Below are 22,230 nucleotides of genomic sequence, written 5' to 3' on the forward strand. Positions count from 1 at the left end.
CGGCTCGGCACCCCACTTTAGAGCTGACAAGAAGGCGGGAGATGATGCTGCAGGGCCTGAGGTCTCCCCTGGTAAGGGGAGATGGGGGACCACAGCCCCCCACCGTCACCGCCCCAGCCTCCATCCCTGGGCCGGGCTACCCCGGACGACACCCCGACACCTGACACCTGCTCCACAGCCTCCCAGCCAGCGCAGACAGCTCCCCTCAGCCTGCCGGGGATGACCTGTGTTCTCGCGTTCCTCCATCCCCAGGGCCTCTATCTCCCCATGCCCTTCCCTCTCCCCGCCCCCCCGTTCCCTCCCCCTCCCTTTCTTTGCCAGCACTTTGCTTTGCTAGGTGCTGGGGACCCAGAGATGGGTGACATTTCCTCTGCCCTTACAGATCTTAGAGGCTGCCAGGAAAACCAGTGCTGACCCCACACTGTGGCTCGAGGGCCCCAGAAGAGGACCCCTATAGCAAGCTTTATTTGGGGGGCAGTCACTGGCAACAGGCCCTCTCAGGTGAGGGGGCCCCTGTGCCTGCACCCAGCCTGGAGGGACAAGGGGCCACAGTGGGAGGAGGCCCTTGGAGAGAGGAAGGGGGCCGCTAGAAGACACGACGACGAGGGGCATCGCGGCCAAGGGAGGCGGGCATGGACGGGGCACAGCACACAGAGCCGGGACCCCCACCACAGCCCCGCCTCTCTCTTCCCATCCTCCCCCGGGGTCCAGAGGTGAAGCCCACCCTCTACTGTGTGACCCACAGTCCCGGTACCTCCCAGACCGGTGCGCCCGTCTCCTGCCTCCCCACCTGCAGGACAGGGTGGTGTGGGAGGGGCCTCTTGCTGCCTCCTCCCCAGACCTGGGACGCAGCGGCTGCCTCGGCACCCACGCGGCCCCCGGGGGACCAGGCTCTGATGCTGGTGGGGGCGACAGCAGGGCAGGCCTGCCCGTCACACCACTGGCCCCAAAGTCGTCCAGGCTGGTCGGGTGGACCCCCCAGCACCCCCCCGCAAACAGCCAGATGGGAAAGGTGCCTGGCCGGAGTTCACTGCCACCCAGGCGCCCACGCACTGGCAAACGGCCCTGCCTAAGGAGTCTGTGACCCTCCTCGTGGGGCTTTACCCCCTCTCACAGCTCAGCCCTACAGAGCCCCACGCCTTGGGCCCCGAAGACCCCGCCGAGCCTGGAAAGTGGGCACGTGGCCCCTGAGCCCCTCTACCTCAAGCTTCCCCTGGGTCGTCAAGGCTGGGTCCCCAGAGTGGGGTCCACAGCAGAGCTGAATGTCCCGCTGCCCAGCCTGTCACCTCCCTCTGGCTGGATGGCCTACCTCTTGTGATGGGCTCCATGGTCGGCCTCCTGGCATTGGCTCTTCTACATCTCTGCCCCCATTTGCTCAGACCAGCCTGCCCATCTGGGCTGGGGGTGGCCGGCGTGCCTGTGGCCGGCACTGGCCCTGCGCTCGCCGCTCCCCCCTCTGCCCTGTGCCCCACGCACACGGGTCTCTCCTTTCCCCTCCGAGTCACTGACCACAGCGCCGCGGGGGCCTGGGCCAAATGCCGCGGCAGCCCAGGAGACCTCCCTAGGCGCCCCCGCCCCATCCTTCACATCAGTGAGTCGCCCTGCCCACCCCTACGCCTACACACTGCCTCACCCGGGCCGACCTCCGGGGGACGGGACCCGGGGGCTGACCGCACAGCACCAGCTCCAGCCGCATCCCCGGGCCCGGCCCAGTCTCCTCCTGGCGCCGGACAGCCCTCCAGGAGAGCCGGACGCTGCCGAGCCCAGCTGGGACTGCCTGGCACAGCCCTCAGAGCGCTCACGGGGCCAGGCCCTGGCACGCTCCAGGACACGCGACCGGTGGCTGGCACCGGCTGGAGCCTCTGCCACCCCCTCCCCCTCCTCCTGTGCGGAGCCCTGGGTCCACCTCCCACTCCCCAAGGCCCCACACGTGGCTCTCCCCGCGGTTGGCACCAAAGGGGTTCTCTTCCTCAGCCGAGTCCCGGGGTCTGCACGTCGTCCAAACCTGTCTGCCCACCTGGGCAGGAGGCGCAGCCTGGCATCTGACCACCTGTCCGTCTGCTACTGGCTCCGCCCTCCCAGAGATCCCTGGGTCCCCACGTGCACGGAGCAGCGGGACCCTCTCCCTGATGCCTCCACACCATTTGTGCCACCGGAGCCCCCAACACGCAGCCCCCAGCCCTTCCTTCGAGGTGCTCCTTCATCCCTGACACCTTGGGATCGATCATTCTGGGGGTGCAGGGGCTTTGCCATTGGACCGGCCCTAATTCACTCTCTGTCATGCCACCCCTGGCTGTGTGTCTTCTGATTCTGCAGACCCTGTTGCCTGTCCCCCAGGGCGGGGCCAACACCCCGGCCTCCCCGCCCGCACAGGTGCTTCCAGATGTCCCCCCAGACCCCGGTCCTCTGTCCCCAAAGTCTCGGCCAAGAGCTAGGGGCTCAGCCGGAACGACCCCATTAAAGGGACAAAGTGACCCTCCACGGGCAAGGAAACTGAGGCTCAGAGATGCAGCGTCTCACTGGGGGCCCCCCACCCCAAGGAGGCACAGGCAGGGTCCCAACCCCGCAGCCCCTGGGTCACCATCCAGGAGGGCCCAGCCCAGGAATGGGGCGCCCCCCTGCCTCCTTCCCTCTCCTCACTGGGTTTTCCTCTCCTTCCATTCCCTTTTCTCCCCGCCTTCCCTTCTCTCACCTGCCTGCCCTCACCCACCTTCCCGGGAGGGCCACCACAGGCGGTGGTCATTGCTGCCCTCCCCATCCCCCCGTACTCGGTGCCCGCTCTGCCCGGCCCCCGGGGGCCCCTTCCTTCATCCCAGGACCCCTCGAGCATCCCCATCTCCTGCCTTGTCCAGCCCCTCCTTTGCTGCCTCTCCCTCCTTTTGACCACTGTCCTGTCCCCTGCCCTCATCCCGTCCTGTCCCCACACGTCCCCTTTCTGTCTTCACAGGGGCCCCGCTGCCCCTTGCCCTCTCCACTCTGTCTTCCCCCCACTTCTTCCACCCACCACCGGGAAGGACACATCCCGGCGGGAGAGCCTCAGGGTCCACAGGGCACACCCCAGCCGCAGCCTCACCTCCACAAGCCTCAGGACCTCCCCGCCCGTCATGGGCAGCAGCCGTCCCTCATGTCCCCGGCACCCTCGCCTCCCGGGGTGGGCCGGGGTCTGGTGCCACCCAGCGCCCACCTGCAGTGGGTCAGCCCCTGGCCACCCACCTGTGCTGAGCCGCTCCTGGGGCCCACACCCTGTCCAGCCATCCCTCAGGGCCCAGGAGCTGTGGGGCGCTGTCTCGAGGCTCTGGCAGGGACAGGAGCACCAGCCCCCGGGTGCCCGGTGCGCGCTGGCCGCCGCTCACTTGCCGCTCTGTCCCACTCTGGTTTGCAGGTCGGGGCTGGAGCCTGGCCTGAACCTCAGCGCTCTGGGCTCCGGCCCTGACACCCTGCCCAAGGGGCTGTACCCCCTGCTGCTGGCTCGCCCGGGCTCCCAGGGCAGTACCCGCTCTGAACGACAGACCACCCGGACCCGTGACAGCACCGCCCACCAGGCGCCCGGCCTGACCAGGGCAGGGGCCACCCCACCCCCGGATGCAGGCCCTTGGGTGGGCCCAAAGCAGCCACGCCCCTCTGACACCGTAGTTTCAGGCCTGGCTTCCCCCAGTCCCCATGGGCCAGCCCAGAACACAGCCGGCCCCATCCCTTGCCCTCTTGCCACTTCGGGCTCCCTAGAGGCCTCCTGCGACAGGCTGGCCAGGGTGGGAGAGCCAGGCATGGAGATCACCAATGTGTCCGAGGCGGATGTGTGCTGGGAGCCGGGGGCTGGGGGCTCCTCTGGCGCCCAGAGCTTCCCCTGGGGGACCAGGAGCCCCTTGCACTGTGCCAGCTCAGCCCCTACCTTAAAAAGCCAGGCCCTTGAGGACTGTGTGACCCGGCAGGTGGCCCCGAGTCCAGCATCCTCTGGGAGTGGATGGACCCAGGGTCCCCTCGCTGCCCTCCGATGGCCCCAAACACTGGGGGGGGGGGGCCTGGGGAGAGGCTTGGATCCCCCAGGGTGGCTGGAGGGGTCCGGGAGTGACTCCCAGCCAGAGCTGGGCTTGGGGGCACAGGGGCTGGGGAGGGGGTCAGCCCTGGGCTCCGGCCCTGCCCGCCTACCGGCTCCCGCTCAGCACCCGGGTGGCCACACGCCGCAGCCCAGAGTGAGCCACTTAGGTGAGGGGTACGGGCGGGGCGGGAGGGCGATTTCCCTACTGGCCCATAGGGTCGCTTTTAATCCACTTAAACTGGATTCAGTCTACACCCCAGCCACTGCTGGTGCCAGCAAACCCTTGCGGCGCTTGTCATGGAGGGGACGGCGCCCCCTCTGCTGGCCCCCTTCCCCTGCGCCCAGGCGTTCGAGGTGAGGGACTGGGGTGAGGCAGGGGGCAAGGGGGACGGCTTCCCCACTCCCAAGGGGACCTGGAGCGACTCATAGCCTCTCTGAGTCTTGTTTTCTGTTGCCAATCGGGGACAAGGGGCCTGTCGGCCGGCAGGCCCATTAGATTCGGCAGATCCATTAGATTCGGGAGAGAGGGTGGCAGGAAGTCACATCTGTGTGTGGTGTGTGAGTGTGTAGCCCCGCCGGCCGCTGGGTCAGGGGCCTGGAGCGTGTGCGGGTCTGTGCACGTCGTCGGGAGCATGACCACGTGCAGGGGGCTTGCTCAGCGTGGCCGGACGGACAGACGCGCTCCACGACTCTTCACGAGGGACCCTCGTGTGCTCCCCCCCTGCCCCACCCTCCACAGCCGGAGTCCCCGGGGAGCTCAGAGGGAGGTTTCCTCCCGTCCCTGCCCTGGCTGGCCACCTGCAGGCCCACCTGCCCCTGTCTGGGTCCTCGGGGCTCGGGCCGAGCCTGCCCCCACCCCCGGTGCAGCTGCACCCTCTGAGCCCCGCTGGCGCCTCCAGCTCGCCCCCGGCTCACCCAAGTCAGCAACCTGGCACCAGGTCTGGGAACTGAGCCAGAGCCGTAACTGGACGGATGCTTGTGCGCACAGCCAGGCCCTGGGGCTCTCCCTGCACCACCACCCCCCCACCGCGGGCTTGGCAACGCGCCCCCATGGCTTCAGCTTCCCCATTTGTTACGTGGCGCTGGGGAGCCCCGGGGACTGACCCAGCAGGCACTCCTCTGTTCCTGGACCACAGGCTGGGGACAGGGGGACAGCAGTGACTCCTGGGAGGACACATCCCAACTGACAGGAACGGGAGGTCCCGCCTGAGACACGTGGATTGGGCATGTGTGAAGCCCAGGAGACCCAGGGGGGCCTGCCTTCTCCACGGGCAGAGCGGGGCCCCAAGGGAGCACGCCCAGCAGGGCCCCCTCCAACCCTCTCTCTGGTCCCCACCCTGGGGTCGCAGCCCTAAGGCCAGGCCAGGGTGGGGCAGGGAGAGAGCCATCCCTCCGTGACTGCAGAGACCCTGCTGACGGGGCCCGGGGCTGCTCTCAACTTCCCTCAGATGCTGCTAAGCCCATCTGCACACCTTGCCCCCCCTCCTCCCAGAGTCAGAGCAGGGGTGGACTGGGGATGCTGAGGGACGCCGGTCCCCTCCAGGAGCTGGCAGCCTGCCCAGCCTGTGCCATGCCGTCCAAGGGGGCAGGGAGCAGGCCCGCAGGCCTGGCGGAAGAGGGCAGTCCTCCAAGCTCAGGAGAAGCCGAGGCGGGCTGCATGCAGGAGGCAGCGTTTCCGCTGGGCCTTAGATGCCTGGAAGGGTGGAGGAGGAGGAAGGGCATTGCAGGCGGCTCAGAGGGAGGCAGGGAGCCGCCCACAGTGCGCAGTGGCTCTGAGCCCACCTGTGGCACTTTGCCTCTGCTCTCTTTCCAGGACTCTGCGAGGCAGGTGCCACCACACCCCGACCTTACAGAGGAGGAAACTGAGGCCCAGAGAGGACTGGGCACTGGCCCATGGCCCAAGGATGCAGGAGCCAGGATTCCAGCTTGGGAAGATGCGGCTCTGAGGCCCAAGCACTCACGTGGCCCGCGGCCCCTTCCACGCTGGGCTGGTGCCCTAAGGGCCGGGGTGGTGAATGTGGTACTAAGTCCAGTTTCGTCATCTGTAAAGTAAGGGGTGACTGGACAGTCCCCGAGGGACTGCAGGACCAGAGAAGGCCTCGGAAGCCACGCTGGGGCCATGCTCTTCAGCCGGGGAGTGCAGAGCCTGCTCAGAGACCCAGGGCCCGGGGAAGGGTCTTCGAGCAGAGAGTGGCCACTGCCTGAGGCCCGGCGGTGCAGTTGGGAGAAGAGGACGCGATGTTGGGGGCGCAGAGGAAGGGACGGGCCCGCGTGAACGCACCCACACGCACGTGCGCGCGCCAGGCCCACAGCCTGGTGCCCCCCACACCCTGCCCGCGGCACAGGGGCCGCAGAGCTGCCGGGCTGGGGCCGGGCTCCTGGGGGAGGCTGGGGAGCCCCACGCCCAGGCGGCCCAGGCTCCGCGGTGCCAGTCCTCCGTGGGTGGCACCAGCGCGGGCGCCCTGCCCTGCCCTCCGCGCCCCAGCCTGGGCGGAGGGACCTACCTCAGGAGGCTCTCCAGGCCCTGTTTGCTAGAATTCCTTCTCAGGAGCGCAGAGCTGCTCATGATGCCCGCCCGGCGGCGACCTGGCCTGACCCCAGCCCTGGGGACGGGGCGGGACGCTGCGGCTGCTTCTTCAAAGGCTCCTGCCTGCGGCCCTCTGCGGCTGCCCTGCCCCCTCCCCTCCCCCTGCCACTGGGACCCTCTCCCCCCTCTCTCTCTCCTTCCCCCTTTCCCTCCTTCTTGCTCTGTCTCTCCCTCTGGCTGGCTGGCTGGTCTCTGGCTCTGACACCCCCTCCCCTGCCTCCTCTCTGTGCCCGTTGGTCTGTGACCCTCCGCCTGTCTGTCCTGGCCCCTCTGGCCCCTGGGGGTCCCCTGGGCCAGCTCCCCACTGGCTGCCCCCGAGCTGTCCGAGCGCCCCTCTGCCCCTGCCTGTGCGGCCTCGCGGACTCCGGGTCTTGCGGCCCGTCTCCCGCTCCAGGATGCCTAGCAGCTGCTCCCCGTTGGTCCCCCCAGCCCCCTCCCCTGCCCCCTCGGTCTTCTCCACCTCCACCTCCCCCTCCTTCTGAGACTAGTAAAAATGTCAGAGAGAAAACCCTCGCAGCCCAGCAGCCTGGGGGCTTAGCAGGACCTCAGAGGCCTGTGATGGGCAGGCGGCAGCCTCCCTCCCTCCTCCTCTCCCGCCTCCCCCCTCCCCTGCCCTGGCCACCTTGGCGGCCGCTCCCTGCCTTGCAGGCTCCTCCCTCCTGCATCCCATCTCCATCGCTCACTGGTGCCTGGTCCCCCACATCTGCTTCCCCATCCCTGCCCGCCTCTCCCCTTGCCCAGCCCTGGCCTAGCTGCCCTCTGGCCCTCTCCACGGCCCTGCCCAGCCCGGCCCGGGGCCCGTGCTCCTTCCTCCGTTGCCCCCGGCCTCCCTGGTCCCACACTCAGCCCCTCTCTCCTCTCTTTTCCCTCTGGTGTCTCTCTGTCTCTATCTCTGTCTCCCTCCTTCCCTCCCCCTCCCTTCCTCTCCCCTCCCTTCCTCTTCTCCCTCCTCCCCCTCCCTCCTCTCCCCTCCCTCCCGTTCTCCATTTTCCCTTTGTTTCTTTCCAGCCCTCTGCTCCTGTTATCACCTCACAGGGGAGGCCGGGGCACCCCAGGAATCCTGTCTGCTCCCCAGTGGGGAGGCTGCTGCCCTCCCCCGTCCCCTGCCAGATGGCACTGGAAGGTCGGAGCAGCGACACCCCGCAAGGCAGAGGCCAACACAGCCTCTCCCGTCGGGATGGGAGAGCCATGCTCCCCAGAAGTGGCCAGTGGCACGAGGTCGGTGCGGTGGCCTGGCCAGCGGCCCCCCTTGCCCCCGGGCCCTGGCCAAGGCCCCAGGAGGAGCAGCCCAGCCCACTGTTTCTCCGGTTGGGCTGAGTCGCCGTGACTCACTGGAGCACACGCGAGGCGAGTGGCCGGACCAGGGAGGGACCAGACTCGGGCTCGCTCGCTGGGACTCGCCGGGACTCGCCGGGACTCGCCGAGGGCCAGCTCCGGGCCGAGCCGTCTCACATCCAGGAGCTCACCAGGCTCGCCAACACCCACGATCACCCTGACAGACAGACACCACCGTACCTGTGTCCCAGATGGGGAAACCGAGGCTCGGACTAGTACCCGAGGTCGGAGAGCAGGGGCCCGGCACAGCCGGGACCAAGCCCATCTGCCGACAGCTGGCCACCACAGCACTGGCCCGGCCACCTCCCTCCACCCCACGGCCGCACGCAGAGCAATGGCCCTCTTGCTTCCCCAGCTAGTCTGCCCTCTGGCTGTGCCAGGCGGTCAGGGCCAGTGAGCACCTGCAGATGTGTGAGTGGACAAAGGGTCAGGTTAGGCTCAGACCGGCAAGCAGGTGGACACGTGGGTGAATCCCTGGGTGTTGGAGGGGGCAGCGGCGTCAGAAGAATGCCACGTGGCCCATAGGTCCCAGTGGCTCAGGTGGTGGCTGTCTGGTGAAGACTTTGTGGGGGTCGGGACGTCCGGCTCAGACGCCCCCCCCCACATAACAGGCCGCGTCCCGTGGCCCACAGCCTGCCCCTCCCCCCGCACAACCCAGAGGAGCCAGAGAATGTGGGGTGTGCCACAGAGAACAGCTGTGCCCACTGCCCATCCCCAGCCTCCAGCCGGAGCTGCGGAGACCTCAGGATTCTGGTGGGAGGAGGGAGGGCGACGGGGCCAGACCTCGAGCTGAGCCAGATCACCCAGGGAAAGTAAGCGTGTGTTTCCCTTCCATCTCAACCTGCCCGTCTCCTCCTGCCTCCTGCTCTTACTGCTGGAATCCCAGTCACAGACAGCCAGGCATGAAATGTGCCAAAGTATATTTTGGTTCAAAAGAAGGAAAAATATTTCCACAGGGTAGAGGGCTGCCTTGGGGTGGCAGGAGTTTCCTGTCACTAGAACTTAAATAGTGTTGCACGATTATTTATCAGACTGATGGGTGGGAGGTAGCAAGAAAAGATCTTTAAATGCAGTGGTCAGGACTCAGTTTCCCAATTAGGGCAAGTCCCAACACGAACAATAGGGCAGAGTATTTGATGTCAACTGTACCATTATTTGTCCATCCATCCATCCATCCATCCATCCATCCATTTATCCACCATCCACCTATCCTCCATCCATCCTCCATCATCCATCCTCCACCCATCATCTATTGATCCATCCTCTATCCATCGTCCATCCATCCATACTCTGTAAGTCCATCCACCCATCCATCCATCCTCTATCCATCCATCCATCCATGCTCTCCATCTGTCCTCTCTATACAGCTATCTGTTTTTCCTTGTATCATCTATGAATCCATCAATTTCTCAATATACCTATCCATTCAATTGTCCATGTAAGCAATATATTCTTCCATCAATTCATTCAATCCATTCAATGCGTATATACTCATGTCCATCCCTATTTCTTTACATTTCTTCATTGAGCAAGTGTCCACCCACCCACCCACTCATCTATCCCTCCATTCATCCATCCATGTACATACCCATCCATGCATCCATTTATTTAAATGCCTTAATACATGTAAAACACGTAAAACACTTAAAAGAAGCATTTAGCTAGTCATCCACCTATCCTGAACATAATATCTACTCAATATGTTAATTACTATTATCTATGTATTCATCAATTTGTATATCTATCTGCCCATATATGCAACTGGTGAACTATTTGTTCATTCTTTAATACATTCTTCTATCTCTCCAAATATTCTACTGTCCTCACATTTATCTAAATATTTTACTATTTATCCTTCCCATTCATAGATCCATTCGTATGTCTGTCTATTCATCCATCCATACGTCTAACCATCTCGCCACCTAGCAAGTCAGACATCCAATTGTGCATGAATACGTATATGTTTGTCCTGCCATATACATAGTTGTCCATTATTTTGCCCATAAGGCCATCCACATGAGTTAATATTTAAAACGGTAGTTGGAACATAGTAAATTGCCAATAAATGTTAGTTACTGTTATTTTCATTCATCTATTCATTCATCCACATCTCATCCAAACAACCACCTAGTCATTCCTCTCTAAATTTATCTTTATATATTTTTCCACTTATCCATATATTTTACAACAAACTTATTGAACGCTGACTGTATTCACTTTTTAGGTGCTGGAGTTGTTTAGAATTAGCAAAGTTCCTGTTCTCACAAAATGACATTTAGTGGGAATAAAAAATAAATAAACAAGGAAATATATATTGCAATGTATCAGATGGTGGTAAATGCTATAGAAGATGGAATTCAGGGTAAGAGGATATGGAGTTATGGAGGCGGGTGATATTTTATACATGAGAGTCAAAGAAAGCCTCATGGGGAGGGATAAGCCTTTCCTTACTTGTAAAGAGACTTGAGTAGAGTAGCTCCATACATCGATGGAAGAAAGTGCTCTAGGGAAAGAGAACAGTGAGTGAAAAATCCCTGATTTAGGTCTGACTCTTCACCAATTTATCTCTTCAATAGTTCATCCAGCACCAAGCCATACATCTATTTACTCAGTATCTGTCTTCCTATTCTGTCCCTTTCTATATTTGCCTATCTGTTCATCTAAAACTCTACCCAGTATCCAATTACATCTATATTCATCTGTCCAGTTGTTTATCTGTAACATTACATTTATTTACCCATCCACCAATTCATAATTCCACTCCGTGTGTCCATACACCAATTCATCCATCCATCTATCCATCTATCCGTTCATTCATTCACGCATCCATCCACCCATTCATCCACCCATCATTCGTCTATCCATCCATCTATCCATCCATTCACTCATCTACCCATATATCCACCCATTCATCCACCCATCATTCATCTGTTCATTCACTCAACCTCCATCTATCCAACTATTCATTCATCCATCCATCCACCCATCCATCCATCCACCCACTACATATCCATCCACCCATCCACCCATCCACCTATCCAACCTCCCATCCCCCCATCTATTCACCCATTATCCATCCGTCCATCCATCCATCCATCCATCCATTCACTCATCCATCCATCCATCCAACCACCAATCCATCCATCCATCCATCCATCCACCCATCCACCAATCAATTCACACATTATCCATCCAAACATCTCTCCATTCATACATTTATCAATCCATTCATTCACTCATCCATCCATCCATACACACATAGATCACCCACCCATCTGCCCATTAAACATCCATCCATCCACTCACCTATCCATCAACCCATCCATTTACCCAAAATTCATCTATCCAATCACCCGTCCATCCACCCAACCATCCATCCACCCATCCATCCATCCACCCATCCAGCCATCCACTCATCCACTCATCATCCATATATTCACCCATCCATCCACACATCCATTCATCCATCATCCATCCATCCATTCATTCCTTTATTCACTCATTCATGCATCCACCCACCCATACAGTCATCCATCCACTCATCGATCCACCCATTCAGCCACCCATCATTCATCAGTCCATCTATTCACTCATCCCTCCATCTATCCATCCATCCACGCATCCAACCATTCACTCGTCCATCCATCTATCCACTCATCTACCCATCTATCCACCCATAATTCTCCATCCACCCATCCCTTCATTCATCCACCCATCCATCCATCAATCCATCCATCCACCCATTACACATCCATCCATCCATCTACCCATCCATCCATCCATCCACCCATCTATCTACCCATTATCCATCCATCCACTCATCCATTCACTCATCCATCCAACCACCAATCCATCCATCCGTCCATCAACCCATCCACCAATCAATTCACACATTATCCATCCAAACATCCCTCCGTTCATACATTTATCAATCCATTCATTCACTCATCCATGCATACATCACCCATCCATCTATCCGTCCATCTGCCCATTATACATCCATCCATCCATTCACCTATCCATCCACCCATCCATTTACCCAAAATTCATCTATCCAATCACCGGTCCATCCACCCAAACACCCATCCACCCATCCATCCATCCAACCATTCACTCATCCATTCATCCACCCATTCAGCCATCCACTCATCCACCCCTCATCCATCCATCCATCCATCATCCATATATTCACCCGTCCATCCACACATTCATTCGTCCATAATCCATCCATCCATCCATTCATTCATCCATCCATTCACCTATCTTCTCATCCATCCACCCATCATCTATCCATCCAAACATCCCTTCATTCTGTACCCATTATTCTACCCAACATTCATCTGTACACTCATCCACCCACCCATCCATTCACCCGTTCATTCACTCATCCATCCATCCATCCGTCTCTCCATCCATCCTTCCATCCATCCATTCATTCATCCAACCATCTGCCCATCATCCATCTATTCATCCACCCTTCACCCTTCCATCCATTCATTCACTCATCCATCCACCCATCCACCCATCCATCCGTCCATCATCCATCCACCCACCCACCAACCTATATCCATATCCACCCATCAACTACCCACCACTCATCTTGTCCCATCACCCACCCATACCTCCGTCCATCCAATCCACTCAACTACCATCCACCTATCCTCATCCACTCATCCATCCACCTATCCATCCCCACCTATATCCATTCTCACCCAATCCCCCTCCCCCACTCATCTGTCCCTCCCATCCACACCTCCCTTCCCGTCCATCCATCCACTTCATCCATCCTACCATCCCTCCACTCATCATCCATCCATCCATCCATCCCTCATCCCATTCCATCCATCCACATCCACCCATCGTTCACCACAGCCACCCACCCACCCATGGGACATCAATCTCCCCAAGGTAATGCATCAGCCCCATCCATTCACTCACCCATTCACTCACCCATCCATCCCTCCATCCATTCACTCATTCATCCATTTACTCATCCATCAATCCCTCCATCCATCCATCTACCTATCCATCCACGCTTCATCCTTCCATCCATCCACTCATCCATTCATCCACCCATCCACCTCTCCATCCATCCACCTATCCCTCTACCCTTCATCCTTCCATGCATCTATTCCCTCTTCCATCTATCCATCCATTCACTCATCCATCCACCCACTCATCCATCCACCCATCCATCTACTAACAATTTATCTATCCAATCACTCATCAATTCAGCCATTATTAGTCTGTCCAACCATCCATTCATCCATCCACCCATCCATTCACCCATCTATCCAACCATCCATCCGTCCACCCATTCATCCACCCATCTGTCCCTCTACCCATCATCCATCCATCTACTCACTCATCAATCCACCCATCCATCCATCCCTCCATCCACCTATTATCCATCCATTCATCCATCCATCATCCAGTTGTTCCTGTTTCCTACATTTCTTCATCTACCTTTTCTTTCATTCACACTTTTCTCTCTTGTCGAGCCTTTTGTTTTCCTTTTTTCTTTCTTCTGTGACTAAGACATGGCTCATAAGCTTGTGGCTGAAGAACATAAGAGAGCATACCCTCTCCCCAGTAGGCTGAGTACCACAATAGAGCTTAAATAGAGGCTGGAGAGGGAGGGATCTGCCCTCTTGTTCAGATGTTCTCAACACACACACACACACACACACACACACACACACACACGAGTCCACGCTTATAGAGTTGTATCCCAACGAAAGATGCATTAAGCAGTGAGAGCCCATGGGGGGTGGGGTGCAGAAGAGGGGTCAGGGCTGGTGGTTTCAGTGGCTCCTGGGTGACTCCAAGTAGAGCGGTGTTTCTGAGTACTCATCTGTCTTATATGTGCCTAGGTCCAGCAAAGGGAGAGGAGCCAGGGTGGTGTAGTGGTGGGTATAGAGATGAAGCTGGGATTTGGGGAAGGGCTGGGACGAGGAGAAAGGCTGAAGGCTTCTTTCCAGATTCCTCTAGAATCAACTAGCTAGGTGCATCTGTCCCATGTCCCATTTATCTTTCGAAGGGAGGCAACTGAGAGAGGAGGAGAGGGTGAGCTGGCAGTCTTGGGACCTCAGAAGGGAAACCATCAACAAAGCAGTTTCCTCTCCCTAGGGAGGAGGGGGTACAGACACCGTCAGAGTGAGGGGCTTGTGCTTTTCCCTGGGAGCAGGAAGGAGCAGCATCTGAGATGCCACCTGCCAGACATAGAGCAGGGCAGTGAGCCTCTGGTCCTCACCAACAGCTCCTGGGGTAGTGGGGAAGCCGAGGCTGTACCCACCACTACTACCTCCCAGTTACTGTCACCCCCACCCTCTGCCGGCTGTCCCTGCTGACCTCTGCAAACGCCGACCCCCAGAGCTGGCCCTGCTCCAGGCTCTGAGGCCAGAGCCCCGAGGCCCTCCCACTCCTACGGGGTGAGGTGGACTCAGTTCCTAGGTTCCCAGACAGCCCCTCCCTGCCAGCCAGTGAGACCAGACAGTGCTCCCCTGCTAACCCACCAACTCCCACCTTCCCGGCTTGGAGGCAGTTAGCTGATGGAGTTTGGACAGACTGGCCTGACCCCAGGAAAGGGCCGGGGCTTTCCTCTCCTGCCACCGACACCGCCCGCCCACCCCCCACCCCCCTTATCTGCCTGTGTCTGGCACTGCAGGGCTGTGCTGGCTGGGCAGTGTTAGGAGGCCTGATTTTCTCAATCCTCTTATCTCCTATAAACTCCACACCAGCACAGGCCCCACCCCCTCCCTTCAGGCTCATGGGTATGGGGGAAGGGGCAGGGGCTGGGCTGGCTTCCCAACCACGGGCCCGGATTCCCGTTTGACCGAGCATCCCCTGGCCCTGCACCCCCAGCCTGTGCTTTCCCCTCTAAGTCTCAATTCATCATTGGCAGAGAGGGTCTGACTCTGTCTGCCTCGGTTGCACTCAGGGTTTGGGGAGTTTGGGGGACTCCCCTCACTGGTTGTCTTATGGCCCAGGGCCCCCCTAGAAAGAGGATCCCCAGATGCAAAGGGCTCAGGGCTGGGGCCTGAGAGAGAAGCTGAGGGCTCCTTTCCAGGTGGCTCTGGAGAGGACCAGCTCATTATGGCCAAGCCAAGTCCCCTTTCTGCTTTGGAGGAGGTCCCTAGGGGTGTCTTCTGAGCTGTGCCCTATTCAGGGTGGCCCTCGTCTTCATGGGAACCTCAGGGACCAGCAGTGGTGGGATTATTGAGCACCTACGAGGGGCAGCCCAGACACCTCTGGGTCACCCTGAGTCCTAGCCGGGTCGCAGGGGGCCTGGGCTCCCCAAGGAGCCGCCGCAGGGAAGCCGCATTAGGAAACACATTCTAGCAGCAGGTTCAGTCCTTAAGCCTCAGCTTCTGCCCCTGGAAAGGGAGGGGCCCCAGCACCTGCCTCGCGGGCTGCACAGTGACAACCTTGGCTTGCAGAGCTGGGCGAGGCTGGCGTGGCTGAGTGAGTGTTGAGTACTACGACTCTGACCGTGTACATGGGGAAACTGAGGCCTCAGGGGCTAGTCGCCCCAGGAAGTACTAGGCCAGGTGCAGCAGCCGGTGCCGTGTGCCCTGGGGCTCTGTGCCCACCCGCCTCCTACCGCCTGCACCTGGAACTCAGAGCCCAGGAGAGCAAAGGCAACACTCACAGGCCCACCCCTGCCAGCTCCAGGGGCCTCTTGCTGCCGCCAGGACCCTCACCTTCCCCCCTGGGGCCTGGCCCATTGCTCTGGCCTCTGAGGGACACTGAGGCCGAGGCAGGCGGGGGAGGGGGGGTCGCGGGGGGAGGGCAGCAATGCCCAAACCCACAGTGCCACCCTGGGGGGCCCGCCCGTTCTGGCCCGGAGACCCTCCTGGCTCTGCCCCGGTGGCTCCGGGGTTGTTTATGAGGAGAGAACTGGGGACCAGGAAGGGGGTGGGCATGCAGGGAAGGGTTTCCGGCTTCCCAGATCAGCAGGGTGGGCCGTGCAGCGACTTCCCCAAGTGAGTGTCAAGGTCCTCTCCCTCTTCCCCACCCAAGGAGGGAATGGGAAGTGTCCAGATGGAGGCGGGAGGTGGGCGGAGGAGGAGGGCATCCATCATCTGGGCTGAGCTAGGCCTCCCCCCATCCTGGGAAATTTCCAGGCGCCCGAGACCCCTGACGTGGGGCAGAGGAGACCAGGTCCACCCGGGGGTCCCAAGGCCTGACCCAGCTCTGACTGCTGCCTCTGGGTCTGGGCCCTGGGCAGGTCTGGGGAAGGAGCCCCAGCGTGCGGCCCCCAATCCCTCCACCCCATCAGCCCGCTGCCGGGGCCGGGGCCTCATGCTGCCTGGCTCCACCATCCTCCTGAGTGGCCTTTGGCACTGCCCGCTCCTCCAGGGCCGTGTGCCCGGCTGTACCAGGTGGTGCCGGTCCTGCGGAGAGGGCAAGCGGGCGGGAGGGCCACCAGGTACCTGGCTGAGTGGGGGGTTCCCACCCGTGGGTTTCTGCCCCTCACATGCCACAGGCTCCTCCCACCCCCAGCTCCCTCAGGGGGACCGAGGCATGCAAGGCCTCCCGGCTGGCTCAGCCCCTCCCTCCAGCCGCCAGCTGCCCGCAGCCCCGTGGGGACCTGTGGCCTCTCTCCTGAAGACCCTGCAGCCCAGAGGGCAAGGCCGAGAGGGTCTGCAGGGACAGGTGGCCGGGAAAGGGACCCTGCCCAGGGTGGCCCTGCAAATTGTCCCCACCCTGCCTGCCCCCTTAGCTCAGCACACAGAGGAGTGACTGAGGAAGCGACAGGCAGCGACTGGGGCAGGGAGACACCTGCTCCCCCCATCCCGCCCCACTCAGGGTCATCCAGGGCGAGAGCAGCCCAGCCTACCCGGGGCGGGTGCTGGAGAGGACAGACCATGCTCCATGCCGGCCCCCACCACGGGCAGTGGCAGATGCGAAGGGAGCCTGGGGTAGCGACCACCCCGGGGGAGGGGAGGGAAGCCTGCAGAGGGGGTGGGGCGGCCAGGTAGGTTGAGGAAGGGCCTGTGCAAAGTCTGCGATGATACCGGCACCTTCCAGAGCTGGGACGAGCTGGGAAGGCCAGGTGGCGGGGGAGGTGAGGTCAGGGTGGCCAGGGCAGGCTGCAGTGGCCGCCCTGGGGCACGGATTTTCACCGCTCCATGGTGAGTGGTTCCACGCATGGGAAGACGTGGCCTGATGGCTTTTCAGAGAAAGAGCACATGGCAGGGGCAGGGGCCTGGAGACCACCCTGTCATCCGGGCCAACCAGGGAAGGGCTGGGCTGCGGCAGGGGGAGGCCCAGGGGGCTGACAAGCCTATCTCCCGGCGGCAGCAGGAGTCCTGCCTGGGTGCAGACAGGGGAAGGGCCCAGCGTGGTTCCGTCCGGCCTTGGGGAGGATTGGGGTGCACATGGGGCCCCCGAGGGGTCTGGGGCAGTCTGAGGGGATGACCCAAGTTGGCCAGTTGGAGGGGCACGGCCTGCCCTGGATCCACAGACCTGAAAGCCCCCATGGGCAGCACATGGGGGGCAGGGGGGCCGGGGGGCAGGTCTCACCTGCTCGGCTCCGACCCCAGCAGACCCTGGCTGCCCTGGGGGCCCCTGGGTGGGGCTTCCCAGCCTCAGTCCCCTGCCTAGGCGTCGGGGACTTTCTCCCTCACCCTGGACAGGAAAATCCCCACTTCCCTTAGTCACCTTGTGAAACGAGAACCCCACCCACCCTGGGTCTCAGTTTCACTCTGAAATGTCAGCGTCACACCCACCCCCGTGGGGGTGATGTCGCTGGGGCGCCCAGGCTCCAGGGGCCGGGGGGTGCATCCAGCCGGTTCTCCAACCGAGCCCCCGATGGACCCCGCACAGGTGCAGCCCGAGGCCCGGGGACAGGCACCAGCGAGCCGCCGGGACCTGGGCTGGCGGCCGTGCCCTCCACCGCCGCCTCCCTCTCCTCGGCATGCACGACAGCTGGGAAGGGGGTCAAGGAGGGGGCCAAGGAGGGGGCAGGCCCTGCCAGGCCGCTCAAGCCGTGCCCTTCTATGGGCATGAGGTGGCCGGAGGCGCCCAGGGCCGGACAGTGCTGACGTGCGGAATCGTTTCTGAGCGGGGACACAGCTGTTCCCCAGTCACCTGCTGTGTGTGGAGCGACCTGCCTCCCTAGAAGAACGGGGCTGTCTCTTCAGGGCACAGAGCCTGGGCCATGCCCCCCTCCCCTCCTTGGCGGCAAGCGAGCAATGGGTCCCAGCTAGCATGCCCTTCCCCCACAACAACAGCCCCCCGCCGGATCCCAGCTGCCCAGCCTCTCCACTCCCCCAGGGCTCGGCCCCCTGAAGCCCCCGCACCAGGTCCCCGTGGTATTCAGCATGGAGAAGACAATCTTCCTCCACATACACACACACACACACACACACACACACACACACACACACACACACACGCCCTGCACACATTTCTGTCCTCTCATTGTCAATAGAAGCAGCATCACAGAATCAGGCAGAAGAGCTGGGCTTGGATCCACTTTGCAAGTCAACCCTGAGGCTGTGGGGGGCCCTGCCTTCGGGGGCTCAGCGGGGGTCCTAGTGGGACCCCCTCCCCTCCCCTCCGCTCCCTTCACCCCCTCCGCCAGCAGCAGCTCTGGGGCAAGTGGGGGCCGGCCCTGGGCGGCTCCAGCCCCGTGCTGTGGCTGCAAGCGTCTCATGTCCCCCAGCCTGGAGCCCCTGCTCCTTCCCTCCGGCTCGCAGGGGCAGAAGCCGCAGCCCCTGCCCCCTTCCTCCTGGGCTGGTGGTCTCTCTCCACACAGCTCCCACCCCTGACTGTCAGAACACGTGTCCCTCCTGAAGCCCCGACCACTCCCATCTCTCTGGCCCCTGCCCCCTGGGGCAGTCAGACCCCCACGGTGTGGCTCAGCGTGGATGCCTGCCCTCAGCAGCCCTCCCCCAGCCAGGGACCCTCCTCCTCTGCCCCTGCACAGGCCCGGGTGGGGGTGGGGGGCCGCGGGGAGTGCTCCATGGAGCACAGCTGCCTCCTGAGGGAGCCTGGGTCACATAGCTCCTCTGCCTAGCTCTGGCTGCGGCCACGCGGCTGGGCCTTCTTGCTGGCAAGCGGCACAGCCTCGGCTTGTGTCCCCTCACATCCCACCGCCGACCAACGGCGCCTGCCTGGCACTCAGAACCTGCGGCAACCTCGGCCTCCAACAGCACCGGGAGGGGGCAGCCTGGGGGAGGGGGCCCGGCCAGGCCTCTAGCACAGGCTTTGAGGATCCCGAGGCCGAGCATCCCTCTTGGCCAGGCTTCCTGGCCTGGGGCCCTCCCCACCTCCTGCCCACACGGCTTCGGCACTGCCTGCCCACGGCCTGGTTTCTTCCCCAGGTGTCCAGGCCGCATCCTGGACCTGTACCAGGCGTCCAGGCTTCCTGGTCCTGGGTCAGCATCCCACTAGCTGGTGGGGAACCCGGACTCTCCCAGTGAGGCCCAGCTGCAGAGGCAGACAGAAGAGGCGTCTACCTGCCCTGGGTGAGATGGGGTCCCCTGCAGCCTGTGTGCCTCCCCTGAGCCCCAAGGGTGCCATCGACCTCCGAGTTAAGCATCGCCCCCCCCACCCCCCACCAACAACGTGTACATGCCAAGGTTTCTTGGGACCACAGCGCTCACGCGGCCCGGCCCGGGCCTTACCCTGTGCCTTCCTCCACCAGCAGCTCCTCGGAGCCAGGGTGGCTGGGAGCTTCCGCCATGGCCATGGGCTGGAGCTGGCGTCCGGCTGGTCCCTGCTGGTCCCTGCTGTGCGTGTGTGCTGCAGCTCTCAGCGCTTCCTGGGGCGGCTGCCCCGGAGCCTCCCCTCACCCCCGGCTGGGTTTCACTTCCCCCTTCTGGCGGCAGGTTGAGGTTTGGAGCATATCGGAGCTTGGGTTGGGGTGTTGTTTTTTAATCTGTTGCTGCAAGAGGAGAGAAAAAAAAAAAAAACAGCCATCAGGAAACGTTAAGCAAGTTGCAGGGGCCTGGAGGGCAGAGAGGGACCGGGTGGAGGCAGACGTGGGTGCAGGGGTGCAGGGGCTGGGACTCCCTGGGCCCCCTGCAGCCCTGGCCCTGAAGCCCACCTGTGCGTGGCTGGTGGCCCCAAGCACAGGGCGCCGTCCTGGTGCCCGAGCCTCCACGTTAGGCATGGTGACCTCTCTGGAGGGAGATGCTCTGGATATGTGCCCAGAGCTCGGACACTTACCCCAGAGCCTCGGGCCATCGCCTGGCTCACCCCTCACTTGTCTGTGCTCTCCAGGCGATTTCTGGGGCCCAGCATGAGCTGCCCTGTCTGCAGGCCCCATGTCTTCTCTTGCCGTTTTCTTTGCTTTCCTGAACTATTGGGGTCCCCAGTCTCTCTGCTGCCCCTGGACTCTGCCACCTCCTGCGCTCAGGGGGCTCGGAACTGGCCCTCAACTGCCAAGCATTCACCAGACCCCGGGGCCCTCCAAAGCATGCCCTCTCTCCCCTCTGCCCATCCCCACCCTCGAAGGCCCAGAAACAACTGATCCCTCCTGTTAAGGGCTGAACTGTGTCCGCCAGATTCATAGGTTGGAGTCCTAATGGCCAGCACCTCAGAATGGGACTTTATTTGGAAATAGGGTCATTGCAGATATAATCAGTTAGGATGAGGTCATTAGGGTGGGTCCTCATCCAACATGACTGGCGTCCTTATAAAAAGGGGAAATTTGCAGGCCGACTTGCCCGCCAGGAGACGCCATGTGAAGACGAAAGCGAGATGGGGGTGGTGCGTCTACAAACCAAAGGTCCCCAGGAAACCACCAGAGGCTGGGGGAGGGGCCCAGAACAGGTTCTCCCTCAGAGCCCAGGAGGAGCTCCCGTGGCACCTCCAAGACTGGGAGACGTTGGAACCGCCCCATCTGACACTTCCTGGGGCCTAAGAGTGGGAGACACCCCGTTCTCCACACGTGGGAGGTGGGAGTGCATGGCGGCCGTGCCCGAGGATGCTCCGGGGATCTGGGGGCCCACAGGGTGCTGTGGGCCCCCAGATGCAGCGCCCTCCATGGTCATCCAGGCCTCCCCCGCCTTGCCCTCATCTCCCATCTTGCCATCTGGCCCCCGTCCCCCTCCCCTCTCAAGCTCCAGCTCCTGCTCTGAGACTCTGCTCTCCCCAGCACTCAGCTCCTCTCCAGATCCCAGGGCCTCTTCCCATCCCTCCAGCCTCTGCGCCCCCACTGATCCCATTTTTGTGTGTGTCTCTAGAAGCTCTCACACCTTCAAACAAAAGCGCCCTGGACCCGCCCTTCTCACTCCTCCCTCCAAGGTCAGCAAGAGGCATTCCTGGGGACCCAGTGTCCAGGTTTGGGGGCCTTTGTGCCCTGCTGGCAGATTAAGCAGAGCCGGACTTCCTCGGAAGAACTAAGAGTCCGCCCAAGAAGCAGACACACCATCATCTGTTCCACTGGCATCGCTCACTCAAGCTAGAGGGGCTGTTGGGAGGGCAGAGGCCCCTTGTAGTCCCCCTCTCACTCCCAAGCCCGGTGCAGTGTCCAGCGACACAGTGAATGACCGAGGCAAACAACGAGCTAGTCCGAAGCCCGGACGCAACAGGCTCTGCAGGAGGGCGGGGTGGGCGCCAGGCAGGCTTCTGGCCCCAGAGATGCTGAGCCCAGACCCCGAGGAGGTCTGGGCGAGGCAGATGGGGACAGGGAGACACGGGACGCACTGACTCTGCCTTGCCTGTGGGACATCAAGGAGGAACGTCCAGGGGCGGCTGGGTCCATGGACCAGGTGGCCTCCAAGGCCCAGGTGGGACGGGTCCCCAGGGAGACCAGTGTCAGGACCACACGCTCAAGTGACAAAGTGACACTGGGTGACTAGATGCTGGGGAGGGGATGGGAGAAGTGGTCAGTCTGGTCTATCTGGAGCGCTGAGGGCACAAGTCGGCCAGCACGGGTCTGAGGCCGGCTGCCAGTGGGAGGAGGGCATGTCGCCGAGGGTCGGAAAGCGGCCTTCCAGGGCCGAGGGGTGGCAGAGGCCACAGGAGCACCGTTTAGGAGCCCACTGGGGGCTCCGTGGGTTGGAGGCGGGACAGTGGGAGAAGCAGGATGGATGAGGAGAAGGGCGTCTTGATCCAGGAGGGAAATGTTGAGGCTCTGAAGACAACAGGGTGGGGGGTGCGGCTGGAGAGAGAGGGGGCCTGGGAGGTCTATGAGCTGAATTGTGGCCCCTAAGATTTCACATGTTCCGGTCCTGACCCCCAGGACCCGTGAGCTTGTCACAAAATAAGGTCTTTGCCAATGATCAGGTCACACGAGGTCACCAGGGTGGGGCCC

The 22,230-nt window shown here is 61.5% G+C and overlaps 1 protein-coding gene across 4 annotated transcripts in view; it reads right to left on the minus strand.

Annotated features, from left to right (window-relative positions):
* The window catches only part of LSP1 (lymphocyte specific protein 1), a 36,319-nt gene extending 16,475 nt beyond the window's left edge, over positions 1–19,844 (minus strand). For 2 of the 4 annotated variants that reach the window (XM_029207249.1, XM_029207246.1), the window contains exon 1: positions 19,595–19,844. In XM_029207249.1, coding sequence (XP_029063082.1) covers positions 19,595–19,659 — 65 coding nt within the window. In that variant the 5' untranslated portion in view covers positions 19,660–19,844. Of the gene's footprint in view, positions 1–1,643; positions 1,859–6,540; positions 6,714–19,594 lie in introns of those variants that run through there. The other 2 variants (XM_029207247.1, XM_029207248.1) reach the window with 2 other exon arrangements.
* Between the last annotated feature and the right edge of the window lie 2,386 nt (positions 19,845–22,230).

Source organism: Monodon monoceros, unplaced genomic scaffold, assembly GCF_005190385.1.
Source record: "Monodon monoceros isolate NGI ecotype Baffin Bay Population unplaced genomic scaffold, NGI_Narwhal_1 Super_Scaffold_7, whole genome shotgun sequence".
Lineage (NCBI taxonomy): Eukaryota > Metazoa > Chordata > Mammalia > Artiodactyla > Monodontidae > Monodon > Monodon monoceros.